This window comes from Lutra lutra, chromosome 12 (assembly GCF_902655055.1).
Source record: "Lutra lutra chromosome 12, mLutLut1.2, whole genome shotgun sequence".
Classification (NCBI taxonomy): Eukaryota; Metazoa; Chordata; class Mammalia; order Carnivora; family Mustelidae; genus Lutra; species Lutra lutra.
In genome coordinates this window covers 7,863,340-7,882,782 of record NC_062289.1, presented here as the reverse complement: position 1 = coordinate 7,882,782, position 19,443 = coordinate 7,863,340, and the positions used below count along the sequence as shown (strand labels likewise).

The window sequence follows — 19,443 nt, the reverse complement described above, 5'->3', positions numbered from 1 at the left end:
CCACTCGCAGCTCCACTCGCAGTTCCAATCTCACCCTTGAGAGGCCTCTTCTGACCCCTTGACAACACACAGCACTCTCTCCCGCTGCCACGCATCCTTCCACCCACCCTCGTTTTTCCTACACCATGTGTCACCAGCTGATAAAACACTTCACATCTTATTTGCTGCTTACTGTCTGTCTTCTGCACCAAGGACAGAACTCATGTGGGCAGTGTGCTTGCTTTGTTCACATCTGACACTGGCATCTAGAACACAGTCTGGCAGAGAAGAGGTTCCAGAACTTTGAACTTTTCTGGAATGAATGAGTAATCTTGTGTGAGGACAAACAGCCAAGAAGCAGTGAGCCTACAGAAGGCCCGGTGATGAAGTGAGGAAGGGTGTGAGTTCTGGAACCAGCCTGTGTGAGCTGGAATCATGGCTCTGCCCCTTTCTTTATGAGCAAGCCTGGACATTGCCAGCCATTTACTTTTAAAATGAGGCCACTAACAATACTTCATGGGACTACTGTGAGGATGACATACATTAGTACAAACAAGCACTCCGTAAATGTGTGCTACTGTTGCTATCGTTCATTCCACAAGGACTAAGTGAACACCTTCCATGGGCCAGGCACCGCGCTCAGCATCCAGAATATAACCGATACGTAAGAACAGGCAAAGCCCTCCCTTCAGAGAGCTCACTGTAGCTTCCGACCTCATCTCCCCCTCACTGATGCACTCTAACCACTCTGCCTCCTTGATACTTCTTGGATAGACCAAACATATCCCAATCTCAGGGGTCCAGCAGTGTACCCCAGGACTAGCTTCCTCACATGGTTCAGGTTACATGTTCCTGTCTGAGAGAACCTCCCTGACCACCCTAAGTGGAAAAGCCCTACCCTCCCAGCTCTGACATCATTCCGTTTTTAGTTTTTCTTCTCAGATGTCTATCATCAGCAGGTATATTTGCACAGGCAAGATCCTGGTACATGGTAGGCCTTCAATAAAAATCTGTTGGATGGATAGAGAGTGAAATGGGAGGAGACAGCCTTAGGCAAATAAACACACTCAAAAATGCAAAATCTGCACTGGGACAAGTGTTTTGAAGATGATGCACACTGTGTTACCCAACCTTGTAAAAGGGCGTCTTCCCTACTCAGAAACCTCAAAGACAGTACCACAAAGCAAGAGACACTGGTCTGATCCACCTTTAATTATAAATAAATCTTGTAGCCCTTCTTAAAATCTGATTAGAGGTAACATTTCTATTAGCAACAACTACGCAAGGAATTGTCAAGCACACTTTACATAAAGATGTAGCTGCAAGCAAGAACTTAAAAGTAGTATCTAAAAAACAAAATAGTAAATATCTAAATATCTAACAAAAATAAATTTATTTTTTATTAGATTCAATATTGAAAATACATAGAATTCAGTCACTACATATTTTAACAACTTCAGTTTAAATGAAAATGATGGAAGTAGTCTAAAATCACAGAATGAGAAGGTGGTCTATACAATGTCCTCTTTTTTTAATATGGTGCTCAAAGATAGCCAGATCCGTGGATAAACATTTAGAGCTGGTTAATAACGGAATCAGGAAGAGACTCTAGATCTTTAAACCCTGCTGCTTTCTTTCACCATGCGAAGACGTCTCGGATTAGAATGTTAAGTAACCTATTTCAAATACCCTCATCATACCATGTATCACCTAAGATTCCCCTCCCTCTCCAATGGTTAGTATATTCTCGTCAGAAATCTCTCTGGCACTTGAAGCAAAAAAATGTGCAAACAGAAATGAGGCAGGAGAGAGGCGTAACACTTACCTGAGCCTGAGTGTGTTCCATTGGAGGTGACAAAGGCAGCGGAGCCTTGAGCTCCTGGACACAGCTCTCTAGGAGGGTGGCATCTGCAATCCTGCGAAGAACAGAAAAAGAAAACCCTCCAGGGGAGTTGTATGCTGCTTATTAAAAATTAATAAATTAGTATTTAAGTCTGACTATAACCTCAAATTTAAGAACAGAGAACAAACTGATGGTTGCCAGAGGGAATGTGGGTGGGGGTGTTGGGCAAAGTGGGTGAAGGGGAGTGGGAGATACAGGCCTCCAGTTACAGAATGAGTAACTCACGGGAATAAAGGGCCCAGCATAAGGAACACAGTAGTCAATGATACTGTAATGGTGATGTAACGGGACAGATGATAACTACGCTTGTAGGGAACACAGCGTTACACATAAATCTGTCGCATAATTAAGATGCACACCTGAAAGTACTGTGACATTGTGTGTCAACTGTACTCAAATAGAAAGTAAAAACAAAAAAAAGAGAAAAGATTTCCATAAAGACAATAACTGTATATAAAAAGGTAGCCTATAGTATTTTAGAACACAGGAAAAGATCTTATCCAATAAACATGGGAAGCAAAAAAGTATCTAATGCAAAGCAGAATAAAATATAATGAAGCTGTTTTCGAAGGAAAGCAAACAAGAATAAAACCTTGGTGGTTAGTTTCCCCTGTAAAACAGGAAAAATACTTGCTAGGAAATAAGTTCTGATTTAGAAAGTAAAAAACAAAATAATGCAAAACAAACAGGAAAATTGTTTTAAGTCAGGAATAAAGAACAGGTACAGAACATGACAAGCCTTTGCCATAAAAGATCCTTTAATAGCTCTGTGGCCTAATTTCACGGCAGACTCCTGGCTGACCCTTGAGAAGCCAGAGGATTTCTAAAGCTCCATTTTGATCTTTGCAAGGCAGGAAAACATCCGTCAGGAAAAGTCAATTGACTAGTGGGTTCCTTTCCAACTCTTGTAGGTCCCACAGTACAAAGATGACAAGTAAATGAGAACAAACTCACACCCCACAGCTTATTATAAATGGTAAATGAGTAATGAAAAGTGAGCTGAAAGGGATACTTCTTTCTTTTTAGAGTTTTCTAAATATCCTGAAAAGAAAAAGAAAGCACTGTGATTTGACCAAGAAGAAGATATTTCAGATGAATGTTCACAGGCAGAGAAATGCAAACGACTGAGTAGTCAACAGGAGGAGGTAGGCTGGCTCTAAGAATCTGGTTGTGGGAAGAAAGAACAGGAGCAGATACTATAAAAAGAGTATCCTAGACATCAGCACTAAATCCTCACACTAATCCCATTAAACAGTTGTTATTAATGACACCACCGAGATTAAAATAACTTTCCCAAGGCTGTAATGCTAGGGTGTGAATGAACTATAAAGACCTTAAGTCAGGCGCACTGAGGATCTGCAGCCTTTCTTACTATACCATATAACCAATATGACCATCCGAGGGTCCTGCTGTAAGTTCATTAAATGAAAGAACAAAATCATGATTTCCTAAATTTTATCATAGTACTTCCTGATGACCCTGATTATGAAGGACAACAAAAGACTGAGGAACCTTCACATAAGGGAGGAAATTAAACAGATTTGACCACTGAATGCAATGTGGGATTCTTGATTGGGTCGTACAACAGAAGAAAAGGACATTAACAGAAAATTGCTGGGATTCAAATATCACTTGTAGTTTAGTTAAAGCATTATGCCAAGATTGATTTCCTGGTTTTGATCACTGGACTATGTCTATGTAGTATGTTCACATTAGGGGAAGCTGGGTGAAGGGTACACAGGAATTCTTTACACTATTTTTTGCAAATTTTCTCTAAGTTATTTCAAATTAAAAGTGTAAACCAAAAACAAAACAAAACAAAAAAAAAAGAGGTTAATCTCAAAAATGAAAAAAACTCCAAATGAATTTAAACAATGATTTTCAACTGATGGCTATGATTCTGATATAACCCTAGGGAGATGAATGACCTCTTTCACTTCCATTTAGAATGGCCAAGTGGACTGTATCATACTTCTTGAGTATGGTGGAGGACAGATAAGGTTTAGAACCTCTGAATTATTAAAAAAAAAAAAGAAATCAGAAGGTGGGAGTGCATAATGTCAACATAACAAACCAATATGAGTGCTGTAATAGATCCAAACTAAAACTGTCAAAGACAATTCTGGCAAAAGAAAATCCTGGCAAAAAGAAACCTTCAATCTAATGAGCCAAAAAAAAGAAAAGGTAAAGATATGTTCGCAGTACGCATGCAGTCTTACACCAAGTCATGAGTAGAGCTGGTGTCAACTCATCTCTACCAGCTGCCTATCTTACCTACAGAGAAGCTCAATGAGCTGGGCTTGCCGGAAAGCACGTGCACTGTCTCCTGGAGCGATCGCCAAGAGCCCATCCAGCAGGCCACACATGGCTGAAAGGAGAGGTGGGGTGACCACACACTGCCTGGGCAGAGCAGCAGGAAGGGATGTGTCACGAGGAAGCTGTGCTGATACAGTTTCATGCTGACCCATTACTGAAAACAAGCATAAAGATTATCACAACTGTGCTTACTTTGTGGTTATGTACAATATTCACAAGTTCTGATAATCGAGGAAAGTCTCTCAAAGTCTGAAAATGCCAAAGAGAGATGGCTGGGGAATTTCCTTAGTGCCCAACTCATCTCAACCCTGAGGCCAAGGAAGCAGATATCCAACTCTTCCACTCTGCGTGTGTGTGTGTGTCTGTCTGTCTGTCTGTGTCTGCCTGGATGACAGTGAAAGACCCAAGGCAAGAAGGGTAGTACACATTTTGTGCCCTCAAGTGTTCAGACATTGAGGAACTCTACAACTCTTTTTCTAAAGCTCTAGGAGCCAGAAATGCTTCAGAATTCAAAATATTTTAGATCTTAGAAAAACAGTAAGATACACGTACCATACATTAACTCACACCTTTAATGGGATCTTGGGCAATACCCCACAATGAAATGAGTACTTCTATGGTGTGACCCATGTACAGTCACAGTAAGCAGAAGGCCAAAAGGAAAAAAGACCACCTCAATCAAACCAGTACTGCTCAGGTTCCGCAGCAACGGTATTCAGGTACAGGCAGGTTTTTCACCAAGTGAATTCTGAGAAAACTTTTGAGGTTTCAGAGATTCTGGATTTTAGAACTGAAGTTATGAGACTGTGCACCTTTTCCAGAAAACTCAACAAGGGATGTTTAATAAGAAAGCTATCTTTGTTAATCTGCCTCAAGACTTTCCCTCATGACCCTCACTAATTTCCTTTAGAGCACAGGCCAGTTACTTTGTAGAACGTCTGATGTTTGATGTTTCCTCATGAGTAGATCTTCAGTGAATCCCAGCAGGAAAAACAGGATTCCTGTCTGTGCTGCTACTGGTGGTGTTACCTTCAGCCATTTGATCAAAGTGGCATCTACCCAGTTCTTCCACTGTAAAGTTCAATTTTCCCTTGTAATTAATTCCTTCAGGGGAAGAATTAGGACTATATAACTTTGGGGCTAGGTAACATCAAAAAAGATTTGATGTTTAATATTTTTTTATTTTTTAAAAGACTTATTTATTTATTTATTTATTTGACAGAGAGAGAGAGAGACAGCAAGAGAGGGAACACAAGCAGGGGGAGTGTGAGAGGGAGAAGCAGGCTTCCCACTGAGCAGGGAGCCTGATGCTTTCAGCATTTTTAGGCCAAGGATACAGGAGAAGATCAGTAAAAGGAGAGGGCACGGAGGTTAAGGAATTCAAACTCATCTAATATATTTAAATAAACTTTTATATTTTATCTAAAGAAATTATCCCATTTGTTTATGTCAGTAATGTTTATGTCAAATACACAAACATTTTTATTTTTTAATGATCCTTTTCACCTTTGTATATCAAATGTAAGCTTACAGATCCTGTAAGAGATCCTGTTAGGGTGTTTTTTTTTTTTTTTTTTAAATAAAATAATTTTTCTTTTACAAAAGTTAGGAACTAAATTTAAAAATGAAAAGTTGGATATCTCAACTGGCCCTACTGTACATGCTAGAGACAATTTTTTTCCACCCTGTCCTAAATCACTTTGGAGTATATTAATTTCCTGGTTAATTAAGAATCAGCAAAAACAAATAAAAGGACTAACCAGCTTTACTGGCAAATCCTGCTGGATGTTCCGGCTGAGGGAACTAAAATCTCATTATCACCAAAAAATAAAAACAAAAAAATCACATTTTATCTTAATACTATATTAAAGGATGGGATTCAAGAAGGTATTTAACAACAACAAAGTAATTGCTCTAGTATTATGGCTCACTGACAATATATATTCAATGCTTTGCAGCACTGTTCAGTGGCAGTTTCAACAAAAAGGACTAAAAAGTTTTTTGTCAAATATACACATTTAAGTGATGGCAACCAGTAAAACTGTGCGTGAATACATATTCTAAGCATAATCCTTGAAAATAAAATCCAAATCAAGAATAATACAACAAAAAAAAGGACCAAAAAACCCCTATATGGGGTTTTATATAGACAACTATATGTCCACACAAAAACTTATACATGAATTTCCACAGCAGTATTATTCATAATAGCAAAAAAGTGGGAAAAACCCAAATGTCCATCAATTGATGAATGGGTAAATAAAATGTGGTATATCCATACAGTGGAGTATTTTTAGCAATAAAAAGAGATTAAGTACTGACACATAATACAACATGGATCAACCTTGAAAACATGTTGCTAAGTGAAAAAAAAAGTCACAATAAAACACATACTATATGAATGCTTTTTTATGAAATTTCCATAACAGGCAAATCTATAAAGAGGGAAAGTAGACTAATAATGGCCTAGGACTGGGAAGGATCAAGAGATGAAGAGTGACTGCTAATGGCAAGGTTTCTTTTTGGGGTGGTGAATATGTCCTAAAATTGATTGTGGTGATGCACAGGTCTGCGAACAGACTCAAAACCTATGAATTCACTTATTAAATGGGTGATTTATGGTATGTAAATTATTCTCAATGAAGTTATTAAAAAGAGTAATGCAACATACTTTCAGAGATAAATGTTCATGAAATTCATTATCAAATTTCATGTCATGCTCTGTGTCAACTATTTAAACAACATGAGTTTGCTCCTTTTATTGTTTAGAGGATCAAACGAGTACTTTCTACAATTAAACACTTTTTTATATTGTTAACATATATTACTAAAAAAACCAAAATGGGACACTGTTTAGGAAGTTAGGGAGCAAATACTATAATAAAAATTTAGAGGAAAGCCTTAATTAAGCAATTTTTTTCTGAAGTTTTAGAAAGCCTTTTCCCTGCAAATGCTTATATTTCAGTGTTTAAAATCACGTTCTTTTTAGGGAGTATATTCCTTACAGGTGATGAATTTAGTGCTACTGAATAAAGGCCTGTACATTCTCTAGAACAAACACAAGCTAAGCTGTAATGTTCCAAATATATAAAGTCTGAAATATAACAGAGTTGGAAGCAGTCCCTAATACAAAGAATAGAATTTATATATTACCGTTAATAAAAATAAATCCCAGGCTACTCATCAAGCATTTCTAATAAAATAAAGATGCAACACCATTTTGTGGAGTTTAAAATGGAAGTATTCCCCTTGAAAAATACTTATGACCAGATTCTCTACACTTTTAAGTGGAGTACTGTGGTAAATTGAAGTGTTTCCCTAAAGAGGGAGCAAAATAAAGGTAACTAATATCTATTTGTTCTCCAGTTCAAACACAAAATATCTACACCTAACTAATAAGAAACCATATGTCAATCAGACACCTAAGCTCCATTTATTAGGTAAGGGCACATGGTTTGTTAATTTCTGATATATTTATTCTATCATGTTCTGGGCCACTTCATGGTGGTGGTATCTAAACATTCAGTGTGCTTTGTGACTTATTTAATTTTGTTTTTACGTAGATATTTAGTTTCAAAATATCTGGACCAACTTGTCATTTTTCTTTTTGAAAGTAGAATGTCTTCCTAAAAGGGTACCTTGAGCCACAAACTGGTCATGTGAGGCTTCAGGGAGAGACACTGCTGAGGGTCCAAGTGGTGGAAATTCAGCACTACCTGACGAAGGTGCCACCTATCAAGCAGCAAAGAAAATTATGTTATTCGTAACATTCATTCATTAATGTTACCACGTGGAAAGTGAAACAGAAACAATATGTACAAAATATCCTTAAACAAGAAGGTTAATAACAAAACTACCCTAGTTCTATGACTGGAAAACATTCCACATCTTGAGAGTTGGGTTTTTTTGTTTGTTTGTTTTTTAAGATTTTATTTATCCATTTGACAGAAAAAGACACAGCAAGAGAGGGAACACAAGCAGGGGGAGTGGGAGAGGGAGAAAGAAGGGGAGTGGGAGAGGGAAAAGCAGGCCTCCTGCTGAGCCCAGACCCTGATGCGGGGCTCGATCCCAGGACCCTGGGATCATGCCCTGAGAGCCAAAAGCAGACACTTAAGAACCAAGCCACCCAGATGCCCCTAGAGTTGTAGGTTTGTTGGGTTTTTTAAAGATTTTTATTTATTTATTTGACAGAGAGCTATATACAGAGAGAGCACAAGTAGGCAGAGAGGCAGGCAGAGGGAGAGGGGGCAGCAGGCTCTCTGTTGAGCAGGGAACCCAGTGTGGGGCTCCATCCCAGCACCCTAGGATCATGACCTGAGTCAAAGGCAGCTGCTTAACCAACTGAGCCACTCAGGTGCCCCTAGAGTTTTAAGTTTTTTGAATGGCACTTCTTACTTCTTCTTATAGGGCTTGCTGGAATTTATGTAAATCAGTAACTCAAAGAAACAAAGTTTTGATTTGGAGCCCATTTAGGATTTTAAGGTCTGGATATGGCCTATCCCCTCTTACCACCAAAATGTTACAAGGCTAAAACATACTCCTTTAACTTTTGCATGATTGTGATAGTCTGCCCTACTTGACTCATAATAAGAGGGGTTCTTTTTATAAGTTTCAAATGGCACACACAAATTTTAATAGTGCCTAAGGAAAAAATCAAGAGAAGTATTAAAAGATTTTTCTCTACCTTCCCCATATCACAAAAGAACTGTTTCAGGCAGTATGTTGACACGGTGTTTCAGAAATCAGTATTTTTTAAAACATTAAACATAACATGAATTCTGTAGAAGACAAACACAATTTCACATACAGGTTTACAGATGAGTAGACTGTGTGGCCTCCTAAAATGGAAAAAGTTCCAACTGATGTATCTGGCACCTTCTATATGAAATATACCTTATCTGGAGAGGTCAGGTCACTCTTTTTCTTACCATCAATTTATTTTCTTTGAAATAGCCTGAACTTCCCAAACCTGGATAAGCTCCACGTCAGTGCATACATACAGTATGAGCTGTCACTAGAACTTAGGAATCAACCCTACCTCAAACTCAGATACCACACAGCTCGGAACTTGTATACTGATCGTGTTTTATCTTAACATATAAAGTAGGTATAACAGAATAAAAGCAAAACAGCAAGGTTATTTTTGCTTTGTTTTTTTTTTTAAGATTTTATTTATTCACTTATTTGACAGAAAGAGACAACAGTGAGAGAGGGAACACAAGCAAGGGGAGTGGGAGACGGAGAAGCAGGTTTTTCATTGAGAAGGGAGCCCGACTTGGGTCTCGATCCCAGGACACTGGGATCATGACCTGAGCTGAAGGCAGACGCTTAATGACTGAACCACCCAGGTGCCCCGTTCAGTTTCTGTTAGTAAAGAGAATATAAATCTGAAGAAAATGGTTGATGGAATTTATATACAGTTTTTAAAATCCCCCTTTCAAATTAAGACTTTAATCATCTCAGGCGCCTGGGTGGCTCAGTGGGTTAAAGCCTCTGCCTTCAGCTCAGGTCATGATCTCAGGGTCCTGGGATCGAGTCCCGCATGGGGCTCTCTGCTCTGCGAGAGCCTACTTCCTCCTCTCTCTCTCTCTCTGCCTGCCTCTCTGCCTACTTGTGATCTCTGTCAAATAAATAAATAAAATCTTTAAAAAAAAAAAGACTTTAATCATCTCTCACCACTTCAAGTATGACATTACAATAACAAATAACAGAAAGGTGTAGCCAATAAATGTAAGCCAAGCACATAAAGTCATCTAAAAAAGTAAACCTGGATAAATTTCAGTTTAAATAAATACTCATAAATAATCATATATTAAATACCTTATTTTATCTAATATTAGATCCAGATAATAGGAAAAAAACCTAAAATTTATTTTTCTAAAAATGATATTTACCTACAACTGACTCTAAATGTTAAAAAAAAATTCCTTTCAACAGACATCCAAATAACTTTCACAGTGTGCGAAAACAACAATCATAACTGAGACTGATATCACAATGATGATACGGCGCCTGCCATAAGCTCCTTTTTTTGTATAATAAAATTTAAGAAGACAATGCTGCTAGAATCCTTTACCTTTTCCCTGAACATCCCTTGTGTGTGCCATCTGAAACTTATATAAGTTTATTATGAATCAAGTAGGGCAGACTGTCTCAGTCATGCAAAAGGTAAAGGAATGTGTTTTAGCCTTTAAACATTTGGGCAATAAGAGGGGATAGGCCATATCCAGTCCTCCCTACTAGCAAGAAGAGGCAGCACTCAGTGCAGGATAAAAAAGTTCCTAAGGGCCCATGGAATACCTGGCTCATTAGAAGAAAGCAAAATCACAAGAAGCAACCAAAGGTCAAACATTAATAAAAGCTGTGATTTTCCTCAGTATAGTCCAAGGAAGTGATATACAAATTTAGAAAATATTTTAGAAACCCCCTAACTTAATAGTTGCATTATAACTTATCCTGTATGGTAACTTTATATATATATATACATATATATATACACACACACACATATGTGTGTGTATATGTATTTTATATATATATGGTAATATGCATATATATGTATACATATATATGTATATATGTATATAATAATGGTAACTTTGTGTTTATATTTATATATATTATATGTAATATTTGTATTTATATTTATATATATTATAAATATATATAACATATATATATATATATATATATATATATATAAAGTTACCATACAGGGTAAGTGTATGTATGTGTATATATACATATACACACAAATATGTTACTTACCTTGAAATCCAAGTAACAACTAATCCATTTTAATATACAAGTATTAGCTTCTGGAAGGTGGAGGAGGTTCACATAAGCCCACAGTGCCATAAGCAGAAAAGGCCTGATCTAGTCCAGGTCCTCATTTAGAGAAAAGGACCACAAGGTCACACTCTAAATAGGATTCTCATTGAGGACTATGTTCACAGAAGCACCAATACACTCAAGTCAGAGGAAGCCCTCAGACAAACCTCCAGAATGCTGGCCAGCCAAGCTGAGTGTACTTAGTCACCTCTCCCCCTAACCCCCACCAACCCTTCACAGCAGAGAACACACCTTCTCATTTGCTCTCACAGTAACCATAAAGGCCCAAGTGGGGGGCCAGGGCTGTCCTCATACCAGGGAGTCTGTCTAATTCTTCTGTCATTGCTCTCTATTCATTAAATTCATTAAAATGACTTCAGTACAAAATCACAATCTAGACATTTTCCTCTTTCTTGTCTGCCACATGAACCATCTTGAGATTTTTAATTTACATTCCCTTGATAAGACAAATAAAACTGAGTATTCCTTGAATTGAAGTATATATACTTCTACCCTTCACCTTTCTGGTATTGTAACAGGCAATAAAAGCTTATTAGTACAGATAAACTGGTGCTACCACTGTCGTAAAACAATCAAATTTTGCTTATAAAAACTAAAAAAGATAATAACCTTTTCTTCAATGTGTTTATAAACAGATTTGATAGCTAAAAAAGATTTCTAAATCACGCCTCATTGTAAAATAGGCAGTTGCAATTTTAACAGAGTCCCTTTGAAGTAGCAGAAAATAGCAAAGTCATTTACCATATCAAAGTAGAATTTGGGTCTAAAAAACCACAATTTCTGTCAAACAAACAAAATGCATCTATGTTCAAAACTACTTTCTTTTGTATTCTGCCCTACAGAAATGAAAGCGTTCACTGGATACTTCGAAGTTTTTTGAATGCTATATGTCAAGTAATTTTATAATATTGTCTATATCCTCTTTCATCCAAAGTAGACTGTTTCCCAAGTAAGTTATTTGGTTTTTTAAAAATTAAGGGAACAAAGGAAGAAAATGAGGATCTGTGAGATGAAAAAGACAGGGTACAAATTGACTCAAAATTTTAAAACATTGCAAAATACAAAGTATGGAAAGTTTCTGAGGAACAGGTTTCACGTGTTCAGTACTACAGATGATACCTGTCTCTATGCCCAACACCACAAAAGCTCTGGAACACTTCACAATTTGTAATCGTTAATTCTCACCAAATTATAAGAAGAACTTCAAATCACTCCGACTATATAGATCCATGATTCGAATGGATTGTATACAATACCAAAAAAAAAAAAAAAGAAGCTCAGAGAAATATCAGTGAAGCAACGAGTCTAAGATGATATAAGATCCACTCACTCGCATGGGAAGACTTAACCTTAGGATATAATCACACCCCTCTGCCTTCAGAGAACAAGTTTCCTAGAGCTTGTCGTCCTATTCCTGTCTCCATCAGGTTTGTGACCCTACACCAAATACCCGGATTCTCGGAGACACCGTTTCTTCACCTGTGAAAGGGCACCACTCTCAGATACACCTGAACCCATCCGCAGCTCTCCAGCAAAGAGCCAACTAGATGAAGCTATTGTCATCTGAGCGCTAAAGGCCCAAGGCTGACTCTCCACATATATCAAAACTGACTACAAAAAATAACCAGTTTTACCAAAATTAAGGAAATATATTTTAGCACAAATATAAAATAAGACCCAAACCTATTTTACTTATTTCAGTTTCAGTTAACTGCTTAATAAAGTTGCTGAAATCAATCTCAAAACGTTTTTGCCATTTCCTTAAATGTTTGTACTTGACAGTAATGGCTATACCTCTATAGTTACTTAGGCTGGATAATTTCAAACACACCAAAGCAATAAAAAATACAGATAAAAAACACAAAATAAATATTATTTGCTCTTTCCAATGATTTTTAAAAGAATATTTAGAAAATAGTATACACTATGTACACAGACTGGAATGTATATTCTTTTTCCACTAGCCATTATATTCATTCTAATGTCACACACACAAAAATCCTAGTAGAAAAAACTAACATGGAAGTATTACTAACCATCAATATCTAAGTCTTATTAAAAGAATCAATTTTAATTTTTTATTAGGGGCTCCTGGGTGGCTCAGTCAGTTGAGTGTCTTGACTCTTGATTTTGACTCAGGTCACAATCTCATGGGTCCTGAGATCAAGGCTGGCATCAGGCTCCGTGCTCATCGAGGAGTCTGCCTCTCTCTCTTACTCCCTCTCCCTCTGCTCCTCCCCTCACCCCCAGTTATGCTCTCTCTCTCTCTCTTTCTCTCTAAAATAAATAAATACATCTTGTTTTTAAAAAAGAATCAATATTAAATTTTTATACAAAAAAAAAAAAAACCCACAACAAACTTACTTTCATTGTACTACTGCCCTGTGGCCTATATTACCAACACTTAGGAACTAGAATCTCACTTATACTGTCTTTCTAACTAAAATACACAGGGTCTTAGATCCTGGGTAATCCCCAGGTGGTTGAAATTTATCTAAACAAAGTATATCATTCTCTTTCTTTCCACCATCATGCAAACTGCTGACTCCCCAGGTTTTCCTGGGGTCACTGCACTGGACGTATGTACCTACTCTATCACTAATTATTATGCCAAAATGATTTTTCTTCTAAAAAGCCGCTTCAATTCATCCCTGCTTTAACTGTCCTTGGTCTGTTCTTCATTCTATAAAATAACTCGTAACTACCTTCACACAAATGCCAATGCATATTTCTATAATGTCAATGGTAACGTTTCGTGCATTTTACTCAGCTGAAATGCCTTTATGTCTGTATCTTTACAGCTATTACATCTTACCTCTTCAAACCAAAAACAGATTTAGCTCTCTTAGCTAACCCCTACCTGGTAATTAAACTTTGGCCTTGTTGCACATTCCAAACAAACCAGACATTTTCTGAGCATCTAATGCTTTTAGTACCACACAACCACATAAATGCCGATATGTTTTCTTTGTGCTTCATGTTCCTGACAAGACTTTCAACTCTTGTCAAAAGGTATTGAATCCTAAGACAAGTATGAATATCTTTTTGGTTCCCTGAAAATGTGTGCATACATCTAAGAAAGATTAACCCCTCAAAGCTTATTTCAATTACCACTTCCTATACAAAATCACTTTCTGTTTCATGATGCCCTCTACTGTAATCTCACTGCACCCTGACTAGAACATCTGTTATGGCACCTACCACATCTGGCTTTGTCGTGAAGGAGTAGAACATCACGGTCAACAACCTGGGCTCTAGAGCCAAACATACTTCTGGGTTCAAATAATGCTCTTATCAGTTACCAGCACTGGAATCTTGAACAAGACACTTACTCCTTGCATGCCTTAATCTCTTCTTTTGTAAAAGAGCAATAGTAAGAATCCCATGAGTAACTTCTCTTTAAATGTTTAAATTAACTTAAACTAAAATAAAAGCAGTTTTATCTAAACTGGTGCTCCTAAAAGTTTCAAACAATCACGTATTTCACAAAGAAAAACTCAAAAGGAAAGAAACCACCTCTCCTTTATTTTGGCAACTGATAAAACAGATTTTAAAAAATACAGACATAATTCTGCTCAACAGTAGTTTAAAAAAAATATATGCACATTTTGGTCAGAAAACTGTTGCTGCATACCGGTGTATACTAGGCATAAGTACCCATCTAGTGTGGATATTTCTAAAAAGTAGAAATGAGATTTCAGGAGGAAAACCAACCAATGCCTGACCCTTCCTACCTGGGAGAAAGAGACACTGGGCTGGGTAGAAGCCATCTCCGAAAAGACGGTTAGTTACAAGGGCAATGCACCAAAATGAAAATGACTCTCTTTATCCTGTCTGTAATTTATGATCACACGTGTCCCAATCCCTACAAAGTTTGCCAAACTGAACTACTATATTCATTAGACAATACCATCAAAGTCCCTAATGTGGCATTAACTGCACAGAATGGATAACAACCCAGTGACAACACATTAGATGATTACGACTCAAATCAAGAGACAGTGCTTTCCTTAGAAAGACAAAAAGGAAAAACAAACCAACAAACAAATTGCATCTTTTGTCATATCTGGCAAATATACAAAATAACGATATAATCAGATACACTTATTGGCAAGATTTAAATCCACTGAACTGATACCTTTATTGTAACTTCAACATATTCTTATCCTTAAGAAATTATTAGCTGGCCTAGGTATGACAGCTTCAGTGTAAAGTTAATACTAGTACATGGGCGCTGGGTGGCTCAGTCGGTTAAGTGTCTGACTCTCAATTCTGCTCAGGTCCTGATCTCAGGTTTGTGGGACAGAGCCCCACGGCAGGCTCCGTGCTCACTGCAGAGTCTACTGAGGTTTTTCCTTCTCTCTCTGCCCTTCCCTCTTATGCATTCCCCTGCCAAATAAATAAATAAACCTTTTCAATTAAATAAATAAATAAATACTGGTATAATGAATAAATTCTCTAATTTTTCTTCCTGTTGGAACAAAAACATACAGTATCTCTGGCATGGCAAGAAAAACATGACAATTAGCAAAATTTGGGGTAATGAGACTACTTCTGTGAATAAAAGTCACCAATTTGGTGAGTAAGTGACCTACACCAAAGCTCTTCTACTTAGAATCCAAAAGAAGAAAAGAAAGAGTTGAATGTAAAAATTCCAACAGATAATTATCTTTTGAGAAACCCCACAAAATCAATCCCACAGAGAACTACAATAAGACTTCTTTATTAAGAAAAAAAAAAGATTTTATTGGTTTATATTTCTAAAAGAATATGTAACATTCAAACACCACCAAGTCAAAGAGTCTTATGCTAATAGAGGTGCTTCTATTTTAACAATGATTATAACAAATAACGTATTTCTATAATTTTCCTCAGAAAACCTGATGTATAGGATTTGTTATTATTAAAATATCTATTACTATATATTATATATAATTGTTATATATTATTATCTCTTATAAAATAGAAAAATGCAAAAGTACTTAAGTATTATTGCATAGAATAAATACAACTCGGTATCTACAAAATAGCTAAGATGACTCAAAGTTAATCAGAGCAATTGCTCCTTACTGAGTACCTACTACAAGCAAAGAACTGAAGAATGTACAAATTTCAAGGTTAGTCTACGGATAGCCCTTTTAATAGAAAGGGAAGCCTATGAATTACTTTTAAGCACACATTAGTGCTGCCCTTCTGTGAATTAAGTAACAAATTAATATAGCTCTTTTTTGCATTTAATTATATTATTTCTCTTGTTGAGAAGAAGATACATACTATTTCTAGCATGGAAAGGAAAGCATGACATCTAGTGGAACTGGGGTAATTACTCTACTTTTCCAAATAAAGGTTCAATGCAGCACTACCCACAAACTCTTCTGAGTCTACGTGTAAAAAATAACTCCTAAAACTGCAGCAAAAAGTACCAGTGTTGAGACACTACAAGAAGTGAATCTTATTATTACCCTTTAATTATTTATTATTCTCATATTTTTTTGCTCCAATAGCAGGAGTGCCAAGCCTTTGCCTCCCTGACAGGATCTACGACACAGTAACTGTTCCAAAAACACTTTACGACTCAATGTAATGCTTTCCAGTTGAGAGGAAATGATTTCGTATGCTTGTAAAACAAGTGAAACCTAACATCAGTCATACTTAGAAATACTTAATGTGTCTCAAACTTTTTAGAACAAAGCAACTCATATACGAAAAGAAAAAGGCAGGCAAGCATAAATTTCAGGTATTTCAGATAATCAAAACAAGCTTCTACCTGAGGCGAGTATTTAGAAAAGTGCTTAAAATCTACAGGACCAAACTGAAATCATTTGAATGGGTCCATTTTCTCCAAATTGCTTCACCCTTCAGCAAAACTGCATGGTATTCAAGCATTATTATCATATGGGATCTATTCTATTACTACTGATAAACATTTTTAAATTTTGATGCTTCTGATTCTATCAAATAAGGTGAAATAAAGGTTGTAAATTCATCTAAAAGGATATCCAGTGTAACTCTATGAGTACACAGCGGCTATGGGGCCCCGGGCTGGCTTAGTCAGTAGTGGACCATGGGGCTCTTGATCTCAGGGCTGTGGGTTTGAGCCCCATGCTGGCTACAGAGATTACTTTAAATAATAAATTGGTAAATAAATAAATATATTTTTAAAAAATAAATAAGTAAATCACAGCTATTTTAATCATAACCTATACTCTGTATACAGTCTTATCTGTCCACCATGTAAATTCAAATTTTTTCAGAGATTCAAAATGAAGCACTCATGCATTCTTTGGAAGTACCATTGTTTCCAAGGTGGAGAGAGAACTTGAATCTTGATCTTGATTGGACATCCTAGATGGAGCCCTCCAAAACTTGAATGAGTCATCTAAACCTGTGACAACAGGAAAACTGTCAACATGAATACAGTCTCCTCCGTATTAAAACATTTAACAGAAAGAATACTTGTTACAGGAAACCAGTGAAGAACTTGTTCCAGAAAACCAACCAAGAACTAAGGAAAAAAGTTTGCTTAATTTTTATTATTCTTAATTAATTTATATATAAATCTTGTTTCACAAAAATTTTAATGACAATTAATGGAGTTTGCTTGGCTTAATTTAATACAATTTATCAAGACCACAAGCTCCCAAACTTTAATGTGTATAAGAAGCATGAAAGGCTTGTTAAAGAAATTTCCTGGGTCCTATTCCCAGACATTCTACTCACCCAAATCAGGGTGAGAGTCGTAATTTTGCATTTAATACGTTCACAAAAGATTTGAATGATGTTGGTTCAAGAGCCATGCTTTGAGTAACACTGACCCAGAGAAATCCAAACAATGAAATAGGTCACTTTCCTAATAAGGACATTTATTTAAAATTTCAGAAATTTCTGGGGTGCCTGGATGGCTCAGTTGGTTAAGCATCTGACTCTGATTTCAGCTCAGGTCATAATCTCAGGGTGAGGAAATGAAAGCCCACGTCAGGCTCTGTACTGGGTGTGGAGCCTGCTTCAGATTCTCTCTCTCTCTCTCTTCTACGCCCTCTCCACCCCATCTCTCTCTCTCTTCCTCTTTTAAAAAAAAATGTTCAAAATCTTCATCAAATGTCATTTTCCTCTTAATTCCTTCAAGAATTGAGGAGAAAAGTTAATTAGAAGCTCACACTTGAAGTATCTGGGAGTAAAGGAACTATGTCTGCAATTCACTCTTAGAATACCTCAGGAAAAAAATATATATATACGTATACATGCATATAAACACATACATATGCATACACATGGCATAGGGGAACAGACACAGTAAAATGTTAACATTTGAGAACATTCCTGCATTCTTGCACCTCTTCTGTAAGTGTGAAACTATGTCAAGATTTTCAAAAATTACTATTAAAAATTAATTTTAAAAACATAACTTATTTTTTAAAATCATTAAGTTATTATTATGAGACAAAAGTATTTATACATGCTAAGATCATAGAAATCCAAAAGAATCTACAAATAGATAGAAGAAGGTTTCAGCAAGATATTTTGATAAATGAGTACCATACCAAAAACAAATAGCTTTTTGACATATTACAAAACAAATTAGAAAATTTAGTAGGAAAAGGTCTCATTCTTGATTGCCTAGGAAGAAAATTCCGAAAAGTTTAAATCATCTAATAGAGAAAAAAAAACTGTAAAACTTTACTGAAGGGCATGAATAGCTTATAAAACATTAATCAGATGTCAAAATGGTTTCCATGAAGAATTTATAATGAAGAAAAATGCTTAGGCAATGTTTAGTGGAAGGAGGGAACAAAAATGTACATAGATATGAACATAATCATGTAAAACAAACAAAAGCTGCAAGAGAGAGAAGACTGGAGAAAATCCACCCTGACGTTAACGAAGGTCATGTTTGCATTGTGAGGCCCAGAGAAAAGCGTTTTCCTGTTTACTTTAATTATTTTTCAAATATTCTGTAACAAACACATAGGTATTCAACAGTTTTTAAAAAGTTAGATCTCATAAAAATAAAGATATAATGTACTTACCATTTAAATCACTGCCTTCTGAAGTTCGATCGAGAGCAGAAAAATTCAAATCAAATGTATACCGTCCCAGGTAACAGTGTTTTACCATCTGGTTCAAATGCTCATAAAAATGGCAGTGATATAAAAGAGCCTGAAGGGCAGGTTTTCCTGTTAGTGACAGGCCAGAATCCTCATCATGGACACAGGGGCCCTATAAGAAGGAGAGAAGAAGAAAGAGAAACTGATTCATAAAGTAATTTCTTCAAAAAGACCTGCTGTCTGCCCCACATTCCCCTCAGCAAACCAAATGCAGCCCAGGCGCTACCTGATCCTTCCACCTGCCTCTGTCCCTCCACACTCAAAGCAACCTGACTTGGGCAAATATTT

At 36.6% G+C, this 19,443-nt stretch overlaps 1 protein-coding gene across 3 annotated transcripts in view; it reads right to left on the bottom strand.

Annotated features, from left to right (window-relative positions):
* Positions 1-19,443, bottom strand: part of RTTN (rotatin) — a 157,798-nt gene that overhangs the window by 41,950 nt on the left and 96,405 nt on the right. For all 3 annotated transcript variants that reach the window (XM_047698161.1, XM_047698162.1, XM_047698163.1), the window contains 5 exons: positions 19,078-19,267; positions 17,344-17,435; positions 7,837-7,930; positions 4,157-4,352; positions 1,805-1,895 (listed from right to left, as the gene is read on the bottom strand). In XM_047698161.1, coding sequence (XP_047554117.1) covers positions 1,805-1,895; positions 4,157-4,352; positions 7,837-7,930; positions 17,344-17,435; positions 19,078-19,267 — 663 coding nt within the window. The remainder of the gene's footprint in view (positions 1-1,804; positions 1,896-4,156; positions 4,353-7,836; positions 7,931-17,343; positions 17,436-19,077; positions 19,268-19,443) is intronic.